The sequence below is a fragment of the Vicugna pacos genome, chromosome 6, assembly GCF_048564905.1.
Source record: "Vicugna pacos chromosome 6, VicPac4, whole genome shotgun sequence".
Lineage (NCBI taxonomy): Eukaryota > Metazoa > Chordata > Mammalia > Artiodactyla > Camelidae > Vicugna > Vicugna pacos.
The window spans coordinates 33,353,809-33,367,315 of NC_132992.1; the positions used below are offsets into that span (position 1 = coordinate 33,353,809).

The 13,507-nt window shown below is 54.1% G+C and overlaps 1 protein-coding gene across 1 annotated transcript; it reads right to left on the reverse strand.

Moving 5' to 3' along the window:
• Positions 1-181: 181 nt before the first annotated feature.
• Positions 182-8,475, reverse strand: JPH4 (junctophilin 4). The gene is given in 6 exon segments (XM_031678868.2): positions 182-1,847; positions 2,783-3,315; positions 3,670-3,788; positions 6,599-7,370; positions 8,093-8,463; positions 8,465-8,475. Coding segments are annotated over 6 exon segments (1,890 nt in total). The 3' UTR covers positions 182-1,763.
• Positions 8,476-13,507: the final 5,032 nt, after the last annotated feature.

The window sequence follows — 13,507 nt, forward strand, 5'->3', positions numbered from 1 at the left end:
CTTGAATCCTCTGAGCTCAGGCCTCTGGGTTTTGGAGTTTAGGAGAAGCTCTTAACTACTTAGGGGCGGCGAGATTGTATATAACAGGCCTGGGGGTCCTCAAGAGGGCTCCTCCACCCGGAGAGCCTCAGAGAGCTTGGGTTTGAAGCCATCGCACCCCAAAGGAGAGGACAATTCCCCCCCCTTTTTTGAACTTTTTTATTAATATATTTTTTTGTTTAATTTCTTTGTATTTTTTTTCCTGCAAGACTTGGTGTTGGCGGCACTGTTGTAGTTTATCTTCAATCCCAAATTCCATGAAATAGAAATCAGAAGTAAAGGTTGAGAGGGGAGGAAGGAGGGAGGCAGGCCAAGGAGCAAACAGTTTGACTAGAAAAAAGAAGAGGTTGTATGTGGTGGGCATTCCCAGGCAAGGCCATTCCTTGAGGGAGGGGGTTGGCAGGCAGCTTGCCTTTGCCTCATGCAGGGGAGGGAGGAAAGATCCTCTGGGGACCAGACAGTCCCCTCCTTCCTAGGGCTTCCTGCCCCCAGGGGAAAAGCTAGTACCAGGGATCAGCCACCACCTCAAACAGGGCTCTCCACCCACCTCGCACCCCGGGTTGACTCACACCTCTGCCCTGCCTGAAAAGTGTATGAGAGATTGGCTTCCTTTGATCCCCTCCTTCTGTTGTTTTCCCGTTTCACAAGATTCTGATATGATCGGGCAAGGGATGTAATCCACTTAGACTACTAAACAGCTTCTTCAGCCCTGTAAGTTTCTATTACTTTGTTCAGTCTCCAGAATTGCCTCCCCCACCCCCACCCCCACTGCCAGAGTTGGGGAGTGAGGTCCTTGCTCAGCTGCTTCTAACCCTCTGCAGTAGAAATGTCTTCTTCAGGCCCCTTAGAAATTTAATCAAAGGCCACAAGTGAGTCCAGACCAACCAAATAAACTTTTAGGGGGAGAGAGAAGGGTTGGAGAGGTCAGGGGGTGGGCTTGGCCACATTGGACATTTTCTTTCCTTTACACATTGCTCTTGACATGCCATGCCACCCTAGGGGGTGGGACGAGGGGCTGGCTATTGAGGAAAGAAAGAGGGAGAAGATACTGGGAGCACTTGGATTTTTCATTCCCCTTATTTCCTTCAGGGAAGGATGGAGTTGGGCAAGAACCTAGCTCAGTGCTTGGAGGTGAGATAGGATCCTCCAGTGTCAGAGATGGAGGCTGCACCCTCTCTAGCTTTTTCACGAGGCCTCAAGAGGGATACCAGGCCCCTTGGGTCAGGGAGTCACAGCAGCTTGGCCAGTGCCTTGCCCAGTATAGTCTTCTCCAGTATATAGTATACCCCTCTCAATTTTCTTCTTCCTTTTCACTCAGCTTCCAGGAGACTCCTCAGGACACCAAACCCCCACCCTCATCAAAGTTCAGGTCTAAAGAAAAGGTGGGGAGGGGGCAATGGTCTGACTTAGAATTGTGTGTCTCAGAGAAGAGAGAGACTCTGAGCGAGAAAAGCCCTTCATATGTAAACAATCTAGAGAGAGAAGGGGTGGATGGGGACGGGAATGAGGACGACAGAGAAGGAGCCAGAGGAAATGAGAGAATCTGAAAGGAGGAAGGGAAAGAGAAAGCAAGAGATAGAAACCGAGGGGGGCAGAAAACAAAGCAAAGGGAGAAGAGAAAGAAAGATAGGAGAAAAAACAACCAGGAGTAGGAAAAGAGAAAAAGGCAGGTCAGAGGAGTGAAGAGGCAGCGACCGAAGCCAGAACTAGGCCAGGAAGGAGCCTCAGGTGAGGAGCTGGGAGAACAGGAACGCCAGGCTGAGGTCCAGGAGGGCCACGGCTCCCACCACCAGCGGGTTGGCAGCTCCCTAGAGAGATGCAGAAAATGCAATCTCAGTGCCTGAGGACCAGTTCCAGCAACGTGTCCCACCTTCCTGCCCTGACTGAGGAGGCAAAGTGGAAGCATCCCAGGCACCTCTCCTTAGAGGCCAGAGCAGGGAAATCTCCAGTCTTTGCTTTGGATTGCAAAACACCACTCTGCTCCCAGGCAGAGTCCCGCCTTCCCTCTGGTGCGCTCAAGTCAGCCCTTTCTCCCTCCTCCCTCCCTTCCCATCCCCTTCCTCCAGCACGTGGCCCAGGCAGAAGGTGCCTGGCCTTAGTAGCAGACGTTGGCTGCAGCCGCCTTTACTGCAGTGAAGCAGAGAGGGATGAAGGGGTGAGGATGTGGTTGCTAGGAAACAGGAGAAGGCCTGGAGTCCAATCAGAGTCGAGGGTTTGGGGGGAAACTCCGCCCCTCCCTGTTTTCTGCCTTCGTCTCTATTTCCCTTCTTCCCAGGAGAGGGAGGGAGAGTCAGGGTAGGGAGGGAACAAGCTTTTCCCTTTTTATTTCTGGGCACCAAAGAGAGAAAGTGTGGAGGTGGGTTGGGGGTGGAGTAGGAAACTGGGAGCTGGAAATGATATGAAAGGAGAACAGGGAAAGATGTTCTAGCTCTATTGTTAATTATTAGTTTGTAACCTTGGTGAGTTACTTTTTAAGTACTCTGGGCCTCAGTTCCAGCATGTGTCAAATGAGGGAGTTGGACATGAAGGTCTTTAAGGTTTTTTCCAGCTTGCAAGTTCTCTATTTTTTTGAGAGGGGATATGGTCCAAGACTGGGCAGGCAGAGAGGAAGCTGAGTGTTAATCAAAGCCCCTCGGGATTAGAGAGAGGTCTGGACAGGATGAAAGGCCAGGCTTTGAGGAGAAGAGGGGCTAGGAAAGAGCAGAGTCCCAGAGGGCACCAGGGGAGGGAGGGTCTCTCTCACCGGCTGGGCGGGCCTTTCGGTTGCAGCAGGCTCCTCAGCCTCTTCCACCAGGCACCCGGCTTCCGAACTCCTCGAAGACAGGCCTCTCAGGACTGGGGAGGTCATGGGCTCCGGTTCTGAGCCTCCTGGGGTCCTCAGCTGAGGCAAGGGTTCTTCATCCTCTCCCTCCTCCTCTCGGAGACTCCCGGAACTGTCACTGCAGCCTCCGAGGAGCGGGGAGCCATCTCTGGGCTCTGGCCCCTGCAGCCCAGCCTCATCCTCGGCCTCATAGCCAGCTAGTTCCTCTGCCTGTTCACCGGGGCCCCCCCACTCCTCAGGCCAAGCTTTGGGGCTGGAGAAGGGACCCCGGTCCCCTCTAGAAGGCAGTGGGCTCCGGCAGGCAGGGAGTCGCCAGGGTTGGCGGGAGGACACAGGACTGCTGGGCAGTTCTGGGGAGCCTTCTGAGGGGGTCAGTCCATTCTCGTACACCCCAGGGCTGTCCTCATCCAAGGGCTCTGTGTCGGAACCTTCTGAGTCCTGCCTGGGTCTGCGGCCTGGGGCAGGGACAGCTGAGAATCAGAGGGGCCTAACTGGCCTTGGGCTGCAAAAGCTACAGCTTTATCCTCGTCTCCCAGGAACTCCCAGGACTCTGGTGTCCCCAGGTTTATAGCTCTCATTGTCAGATCCCAATCCCCTAGTCCTTAGTACCTTATTTCATAAATTCCCACTTCCACTTCCCAAACAACTGGGCCTGGCCCCCACCCTTGTCCCCTTAGACCCTCATACCCTGGCTTTTCCCATCCCCAGTCCCCTGCAGGGATTCTCTTCCCCTTCCCCATGCCTGAGCCCCTCCAGCTCCCCAGGAGCCACCCCCAGCCCTTCACTGCCCCAGGCTGCCCGTGCCTCACCTGGGGCCTCCAACATGGGTTGCAGGTCTTGGGCTATCAGTTTGGCCATTCGAGCTGCCTCCACAGCCTTCTCGGCGACGCTGCTGGCTGCCACTGCCTTTAGAAGGGCGTCTGCTGCCCTGTCGGGTTCCAGGGACAGGATCTTAACAGACCTGCTCCAGCCCTTGGGCCCATGTCCCCACCACATCACATCCTCCAGATCTGAGCTCATCTCTGGAGTCCTCACCCTTGCTCACACTCTGCCAGCTGCTCCCCTCCCCTTCCCCAGCCTGGCAGGGCAGCTGGCCTTCTGTTTCCTCTCCTAGACCTGGGCTGTGCCTGCTCTCATCACACCCTCCTGCTCCTCTTGCACCCTTTCCACCATTCTGTCCTGTAGTAACACTTCCCTTCCTCCAGCTGCAGGGGCCAGGCCCTCCCCGCTGCCCTCAACTCTGTTATTCTGGTCCTGTCCTGCTCCCTCCCAGTGACAAATCAGGCTTCACTCTCTTAGCACATCTCTCTGCAGCTGCACCTGCTTGGTGCTCACAAGCTATGCCTCTTTGCTGTGTTGGTACCTATTGTTACGAGAATTTCCCATCTTGCTTTTCTTCAGCCATTTCTGTTATCAAATTGTTCTCCCTGCCCCTGGTCACTGCTACTGCCCCCTGATGCCTCCTCCTTTTTGAGCTCTAGACCTGGAATAAGGTGGGTCTCCCCTTTCTGCTACTATCAGTTTCCTCCCCCTGCTAATGTGCATGCTTTTTCACCATTGTGATTATACTTTGGGTGAGTTCTAAGTCCCCCTTCCATCCCACCCTGCTCCTTAGTTACAGGTAACCTTGAAGCATTATGAATCCTTTCCCCTGTATTGTTTCCCAGTTCTCCCTCTGATGTCAGGTGCATTCTCAATTTTCCCTTCCCTTTCACCCTTTGCTGTTAATCATAGATGCCTTGTAATTATTACATTAGTTCTGTAATTCTGACTGAAGGTGGGGCATAAAGGATCAGAGGTAGAGGTAATCAGATTGCCATGGGCTTGAACGGATCAAGACTCCTGACTCCCTCTGGCCCTGGGCCCATTTTATCTGGCCTAGGAAGGCAGTCTGGATGTGGCAGTAGGGAGAAGGGTGATGGTGTCCCCTGTAGCTTTAGGTCCACTTCCTCCTTGTATACCTTGGGAAATAGGGTCAGCCTCTTCCCCTCAAACCTAGTGGGTCAAGGACCTTTAGAGCCTGTTTGAGTGCTCTCTGATAACCTTGCTCTTCTGTCTTAGTGCATTCAGGGTTTAGGGCAGTGGATGAAGATCATAGTTTTGTGAGTTCTATTGGCCGCCAAGAAATTGCAACATTGAAAGGGCTGGCTTGCATTTTTGAGTTTGAAGGGTATGGATGATCAAGGCCCAGTCAGTAGACCCAGTCTGTGCTCAGGCATCAGGCCAGGCTCAGGCTACCTGGCAGAGGCACCTGCTGCTGAGGCTCTGCTGTTTCCATGGCAGCCGGCAGCCAATCAGGTTTGCCAGGCCTGTTGCTGGGGAGACCAACCAGCCTCCTCCTACTGCCTGATCCTCCTGACTACTGAGATCGGTTTTTCCTGCACATGCCCACTCCTCATCTAGCCTAAAGTGCTCCCTGGTGTTCTGCCCTCCCCCTTCCCTGGCTTAGGGCCCTGGACTCTAACCACTCAGACACTCAGATATATCCACAGATAGATATTCTCTGGTTCAGGCATCTCCTCTGAATAGGATCTGTTCATGCACACACACACACAAATACACGCACACACAAATACACACACACAAACCCCTTGTCACCCATTATACAAACTCTCTGAAGCATATTTGGATATATCTTGACCTTTGATCCTCTGAAACACTCTCAAATTCAAACAAGATTCTTCAACTGTGGCCTCCTCTTTAAAGAAAATCCAATGTAGAAAAATTCCTATGCATAAATTGTGTAAATCAGGGGCCTGTGAATCTCATTACAAATGGATTTTTGGCTTTCTTTAGTTACAAGCCATATGTGGCTATTAAGCCCTTAAAATGTGGCTAGTCCAAATTGAATGATGTACTGTATGTATAAAATACATGCTAGATTTCAAAGACTTGGCTTAAAAAGTAGGGGGAATGTAAAATATCTCCTTAATTATATTTTAGGTTGAAAAGATAATATTTTGGATATATTGGTTTAAATGAAAATATATTACTTAAATTCATCTCATCTGTTTCTTCATTTTTTTTCAATATGGCTACTAGAAGAATCAAAATTCTGTTTTTGGCTTGCATTATATTCATACTGGACAGTGCTGCTTTAGATAACAAGGTTCCTGATGCATGGAAATGTAATCTGATTTACAGAGAAAATTGCATTTACAGGCAAGCTTCTTCCCCTCAAACCTTTATCAGCTGGGCAAAGGGAGGCAGAGGAGACAAAGCTGATAGGAACTGTCTTTCCAGGTGGTAGATCACTGTACAAACTGGACCTCCCCAGGGCCTCAGGCTGAAATGACATGAGACTGTGGGCAGGCTGGGATGTGGTTAGGAATGCACACTCCCTGTCCTGGAGGCTGGATCAGCGGCAAGAAGAGGAAGACTAGGGACATGTCTGAGTTTGAACAGGTTTCCTGGGCCGGCACAAAGCAGCGCTTTTATTGCTACTCCCACACACAACAATGACACACATCTCCACAAAAGACACTGAGACACACTTACAGTCTAACAGGGTTTCCCTCAAATACCCAGCCACCCACCGTTTACACCCACGTCCACCTGTAGCTTCAGATATAAACATCCCAAATACCCAGGGCTACAACTGCCTTGCGCTAAGCCTGCCCTTCCCCACCAGGCCCTAGGCCTGGGGTCTTGGTCCTTCTCTGGGCACCGCCCCCCTTCCCTGTCCCCAGGGTACCTTCTCCCCTTAACCCCAATTTGGCCTCTTCACCGGGTGCACACCTGGCAGCGGCGATCTCCTGACGCTGACGGGCGGCACTCACAGCTCGACGGGCGCCCTCGACAGCCCTGTCCACTTTCTCCTTGACTTTGCCCCGCCGAAGGGCCAGAGGGAGGAGGCTGCGCACGCGCCCCCCGTGCACCAGCCGGTTGCGCTTGTACTTGCCCTCCTCGCGGGAGCCGTCGGGGCGGGTGGTGCGCCCGTAGCCGTGCCGCCGGTTGCCCAGCCACTCGCCCTCGTAGCGCAGCCCGTTGGAGCGCTGGCTCACGCCGTAGCCGCTGCGCCGGTCGGCGCGCCATTCGCCCGCGTACACCTCAGTGGCCGAGCCCTCAATGAGGGCGGGAGGCGCTGGGGCCGGGGGCCCGCTGGCCTCGGAGCCCGGGGGTCCTGTGCTGCCTACTTCGCTGCTCACCTCGCTGCGCAGGGAGCCCCGCTTGCTGCTCAAGGAGCTGCGGCGCCCGCCCGCCCGGAGCCCGCTGAGCAGCAGCGAGCGGCGGAAGAACCCGCCCGCCGCCGGGGTGCGCTTTCGGGTGGACGCGCCGTCAGCGTCCCCGGGCCCGGCCAGCACGAAGCCGCCCCGGGAGCCGGAGGCCGGGCTGCCTCCCTCGTCGCCGGGCAGGGGCAGGGGCGGGGGCGGCGTCGGGGGGTCGCTGTGGCCGGAGTCCAGGGAGGTGCGGCGGGGCGAGCGCAGCAGCGCCGCCTGATGGTAGGGCACACTCTGGCGCACGCCGTAGCCGTGGCGCTTCCCCGCCTGCCACTGGCCCTGGTAGGTGCCTGCGGGAGGGGCAGGAGCGGGGAGAAAGAGTCAGGACTCGCCGCTCCTTGCACTCCAGGCCCCAGGCGCCCCCGCAAGCCTAAATGTCGGGTGGGAGAGGAGGGGGCAATTGGCGTGGAGGTCGGGGAAGGGCACTAGGAGCTGGGGACAGGCCAGGTTGGGTCAGAGATGGGGTAGAGCAGAGGGAAGACAGGCAGGCAGCAGGAGATCAGCGGATCTGAGCCGTGCAGGTAGACAGGGGAAAGGGGGAGGACCGGGCAGGTTGGGGTGTGTGAAGGACAGACAGTCCAGAGGGTGTGAGGGACAGGTTGATGGGGGTGTATAGATGGCATGTGACAAGGAAATAGAACTATGAGGGGCCAGCTGACTGGGGAAATGTGAGGGGACAAGCAGAGCAGAGGTGTTAGGGACCGGCAGGTGGAGAGCGGACGTGTGTGGGACTGGCAGACGGAGTGTGTGAGGATCAGGTAGATGCAGGGCGTGAGGGCAGGCAGACTGGGGAGAGGGAAAAACAGGCAGGGGACAGACAAATGAGGAAGGCGTGCGTGATGATGAGAGAGAAGGCGGAAAGATGGGAATGGGGTGCAAGCATATCGATGGGGAAGACGTGTAGGATAACTGCGGGGCGCGGGAGGCGTATGGCTGGGGAAGGCACACGCGGGGCAGGCCGGCGGGGAGGCGCACGCGGACAAGCAGACAGTAGTGGGCAGGGCCCCCGCACCTCCGTCGGAGTAGGTCTCGGTGCCGTAGCCGTCCTGGAAGCCGTCCTTCCAGAGCCCCGCGTAGCGCAGGCCGGACACGCTCTCCCACACGCCGCTGCGCCCCTTCAGCCCGCCCAGCCACTCGCCGCGGTACGTCCAGCGGCTCTTGCGCTCCACGCCCAGCCCTTCGCGCTTGCCCTGCTGCCAGTGGCCCTGGTAGCTGTGTCCGCCGGGCCCCGTGAAGACGCCCAGTGACTCGAAGCCGTGCGCCCAGCAGCCGCTGTACTCACCCTGGGCGCCGGGCCCCGTGCACACGCCGTAGCCATGGGCCCGCCCCGCCTCCCAGCCCCCCACGTAGCAGCCCCCGTCGTCAAAGTCGAACTTGCCCCCGGGGGACATGCATGTAGTTGGCGCGGCCTTAGCCCCCCGGTGGCTCAGCGCATCCTGGGGCTGGAGAGCCGGCTGGGGGCCTGGGAGCCGGGCGAGGCCTGGGGGCGGGGGCAGTTAGACCGGGGCCGGGCGGGGGGTGCCCAGCGCGGGCTTGCAGGGCCGGACCCTCATCCTGAGTGGCTGCGGAGAAAGAGGGGGGGAAGTGGCGAGCGAGGCCCCTCCTCTTTGCCCGCTGCTCCCTGGCCCAGTGGCTCCAGGGCATCAACACCGCCCCCCAACCCCCTCCCACCCCCGCCACCCTTCGGCAGCATCTTCTAGCAGCTCCTAAGCTTCGGAGGCACGGGGCTCCCCCACCCTCCATTCTTGTAAAGAGCCCCTCCCAGGGCTTGGGGTTCTAACCCCAAGCGGGAGTCCCACTTCTCCAACCTGGAACCCCAAAGTGTCGAGTGTGGATGGCAGTTTGGGGGATTCTTAGAAGAGCAGGCCACCCGCTTCCCTGGCTGCTGTCAGAACCCCTCTGCCCTGGTCCTTTGGCTTCCCTGGCAAGGGTTGGGGGTGGGGTTGAAAACGTAGAGGGGAGATGGGAGCAAGGTGGGCAGAGGGTTCGGTGAGGGAAAGGATGGGGATGGGGGAAGCTCTGCAGGGGAAAGGCGAGGGTGGGGATGGGCAGACAGGCCGAAGGGAGGGGGCAGGTTACTCACCATGTGGGCTGGGGCTCAGGCTGCCTCCCAGGCACTGCATCCATGGCTGGATACCTCCACTCCCACCTCGCCCAGACAAGCCGAGCCCCCTCCCCTTCCGGAGAGACTGCTCCAACCCAGAGAGCCAAGGTGGGGGGAGCCGCAGGAGAGAGTCCCCTCTCTCCCCCGCTGGAGGAGCAGGCGGTGGAGTGTGTGTGTTGGGGGGGGCGCAAGGTAGTGGCAGGGGTAGGGGGAGATGAGAATAGTGCAGTGGAAAAAAATCTTCCTTGGACGGAGACAGGGAAGAGGAGCTGGGAGCTGGATGGGAAGAGAGAGGGGACTATCAAGAGGGGGTGTTTTTATTATTTTTTTCTTCTTATGGTTGGGAGAGGAAAAAAAATCAAAATTCTGATTCCATCCCAGCACAAATCAATGTTTGCTCCATCCCAGCATCACGGGGGAGGCTGGGCCAGGCAGATTTAAAGGGGCAGGGAGAAGAGAAGAGAGGAGAGGAGAGGGTGGGGAGCGGAGGAGACGAGGAAGAAGAGACAGTGGCGATGGTAGGGTTGGGGGGCGGGGATGCCTGGGCAGAAAAGGATGGATGCCTGCTAAACCTAGGATGAGGGAGGAGGAGAGTAGAGAGGAGAATGAGAGGCACGGAGACCCCCAGGGTGGAAAGAAACCCTGGGATGCGGGCAGGGAGTGGGGTGAGGCTGAGGGGAGGGGAGAGGAGCCAGGGGGAGGAGACTGAGCTGAAGATGGGGAGGCTGGGGGATGCCGAAGCCAGATGGGGGAGGAGAGATGCTGGCGAGGCCGAGAGAGGGCGAGAGGAATACAAAGAAAGAGGTGCAGGGGTGAGAGCTAAGGCAGGGGTGGGGATGTGTGGGGGGGAGATATTGTCAGAGAGGGAGAAAGGGAGGGAGACCCATTGTGGGGCTGGTGAGGGATGGCAAGGAGAAGAGAAGCAGGGGCAGAGGACAAGGAGAAGAAATAGATATGGAGACAGTGAAATAAGGGTTGTGAAGGGAGGGAGAAAGCTCTTCATACGGAGGAGGACAGACTTGGGCAGAGACATCTAGGCAGGAAGAGCCCAAGCGGGGGCTGGGGGGCCGGAAGTGGTATTTGTGGGGCGCTGGGGAGATGGATGGACTTGCCAGCTGCTTGGACTGAAGCCAGGAAGCCGTGGGGCATGGATGCCTGTATCCACCAAGTCCACTGTCCTCCCTAGGAAACTGCTGCAGGGGACCAGGAAGCTCCCCACTTGTGCTTTCCGAGCAAGCTCGAAATGATCCCTGCCTGGAAGCCTGGCCCCACTGTGCTTTTCCAGGCTTTGCCATCCTCTGCCCCCACCGACTGTTTCTCTCTGGGACGTCCCTTGAAGAGGGGAGGGCTGGCAAGAGGGGGTGTATTGTTTCTGAATGGGGCACAGGGTGTGATGCTTGTTGGTGCCATAAAGATCCTGGGGCTTTGGGTTTTCTCTTTTGCAAACCTAGAGGCAAAGACACACTGAGGTGGGGGTGCCCTTACTGGGGCAATAATAATTCCCTTCAGCCTTCCACCCCTCCCTGACCGTTCACGGAGGGGAGGAGCAGCTCATCCCGGCCCTTTCTGTTTACAGACAAAAGTAGGCACAGACTGTCTTTCCCGCCCCTCAGTTTACTTAGATGCTGCATCTACCCAGCCCCTAAGCACTTAGGAAAGAGGACACTGTCCAATTACACACAACAGGGTAAATAGCCAAATGCACTCAATTGCTTTTTTCATACAAGGTCTGGTCCACCTTATTTCACAGAGATGAGAATGGAGGCCCGGGGTGGGGGAGGGGGAGGTTACTCACCTGAGGTCACCCACCTTAGGTCACCCGGCAGTGGTGGTAGAGCTAGGATTAGAACAGACTTCAGATCTTTTGAACCCTGTAATTCCTCCCAGGATTCCTTGTACTTGGGAACCTCCCTTTACTCAGGAGCTCCATTTTGAATACGGTGGTAAAATAAAGAGCATGAGGTTTGGAATAAACAAATCTCCCTTGTACTTTGCTTTTCTAAAGGGGGATATGAGACTGGAGAGATCTGTAAATTTTAAGCCTTTAGGGTTGGGGCCACTTTTTTCTTTTTTAATTGGAGGTACTGGGGATCTCATGCATGCTAAGCACACTGTCACTGAGCTCTACCCCCGCCCTCAAAGGGACCACATCTTCTAAGTGCTTAGCATGGAACAGGGCAACTGTGGGCCTGCTTGGGGCAAGACAAGTGGTGGAAAGCTCCTCCCTCCCTCCCTTCCTTCCCTTCTCCATTCAGCGGACATTTACGAGGGTCCCCGGCACACTGCCAGGGGCTAGATCTACAGCAGTAAACACTGTGGTGCCTGCTCTCACCGAGCTTCACATCTAAGAGAAAAAGACAAACAACTAAGAAGCAATTCTAGAGTAGTTATTGTTACGACAGGTTTGAGGCATAGAAATAGGACGTAGGGACCGAACCGAACTTCGGTGGGCTCCCCTAGGGAAAGAGGCATTTAAGATGAAGCCAGAAGGGCGTTCTGGGGCGGGTCCAGCTAGCTGTGTCACATCACTCACTCCTGGAAGTTCAGGCCTTATTTCTCCACATGGTGCTTTGTGTGGAGACTTGTGCCCTGTTCTTTAGGGAGGAAGGGTAGCAGGGTAAGTGGAAGGTGGGGAGTGATGCTCTTTGGTGAGGTGACTCACTGGTAAATTCTAAGCTGCAAATAAAGATGTAGGTCTGATGTAACCCATAAGTCACTGGCAGAATTACCATGGAACTTCTGGGGTGCTTACAGTCCTAGCCTCTCATATTGCCCTGAAAGAGGCAGTCTTCAACTCCTCTCTAGCCAATCCCTACAGGTCCTATCATCCTTTCTTTTAGGGTGAAGACGCTTTTTTTTTTTTTTTCCAAGAGGATGCACTGATTTGTTCTGCCATAATTTACCAGTGTTTGGGGGTCAAAGAAAAGGGAACCAACATGAAGTGAAGCAGCTCTGGGCTTGGAGTTGCCCTGTGGGTGGTCCTCTACCTGCATGACTTCATCCAATCCACACAACAAAACCATTAGCTGGGAGCAGCCCAGGCTGGAGGCCAAGAACTGGGCTTGCAAAAAGGGACGGACCTCTGTCTGAGTCCTGACTCTACTGCTTGCTAGCTGGGTAAACCTAGCACATTCCTTAACTTTTCTGAGCTGTGGTTTGTGTACCTCTAAGATGGGAAACCCTAACCTTCCTCCTAGTTTATTGTGAGGATTGAAATGATCTTGTATGAGTATCATGTGTGATTATATAGAAAGACAAAACCACCTGGCCCAGTGCCTAGTACACAGTAAATGCCCAGTAAATGGGGCTTGAAAAATAGGTGGCATCATGCCAGTTTTATAGGTAAGGAAGCTAGGACCCAGAGGTTAATTTGCTCAATGGTGCACAGCTAATTTATGGCAGCGCTTGGAGTTGAATCTATATGAGACTCCCCAGTTATTGTAACAAATGCAATTTTTTGGGGGGGCTTTTTATAAAAGTAAAACATGCTCATTATAGAAATAGGAAAATAAAGTACAGTATCAAGAATGTAATCTCACTGCATAACAAACACGAGTGTGTTTTCATACTGTCTTCTCTTCTATGCATTTTTTATTTAATGTAATTAGTTAAATGCTGCATATATAATTTTGTATCCTATTTATTTGCTTTGCATTACACTGTAAACATTTTTCATGTCATCAAAACATCCTTGAATTTTTAATGGCTGCATAATACTCCACTGTTTGGATGCATAATTTAACCATTCTAGCATTGCACTTTTATGCTATTTGCACAGTTTTTGGAATTAAAAATTAACATCTTCTATATAAATCTTTGTGTTGCTGATGCTTTCTTTTAGAACTGTTTTATCACGGAAAATTTCAAACATATACCCAAGTAGACAAAAAATAGAATGAAGAACTCCCGTGTACCTATCCCCCAACTTCAGCAATGATCACTTTTGGCTAATCTTGTTTTCTCTTCTGCTGCTCATTTCACCCAGGTATCATGTTATTTCAGTCTATTGATTTCTTGAAGTTGGATTCTTAACAGTATTAACAGACTCAGAATTATGAGGTCAGAAGCTAAAAACACTTAGTAAGACTTTTTGGACTTATTTTGCTAGAATCACTTCCAGAAAGGTTGTACAAAATTTATACTCTCACCAACTGTGCATGAGAGCGCTGGTGCATGAGAGCTATTGCACCCTGACCTGTACTGACCTTCAGTTGTCACACCCACACACACCCACATACACATCCCCAACCCTTCTGTCAACCTGACAGGTGAAAAGTGCTTTTTACATACACACTTGTTTGATTGATTGCCAGGCTTATAGTG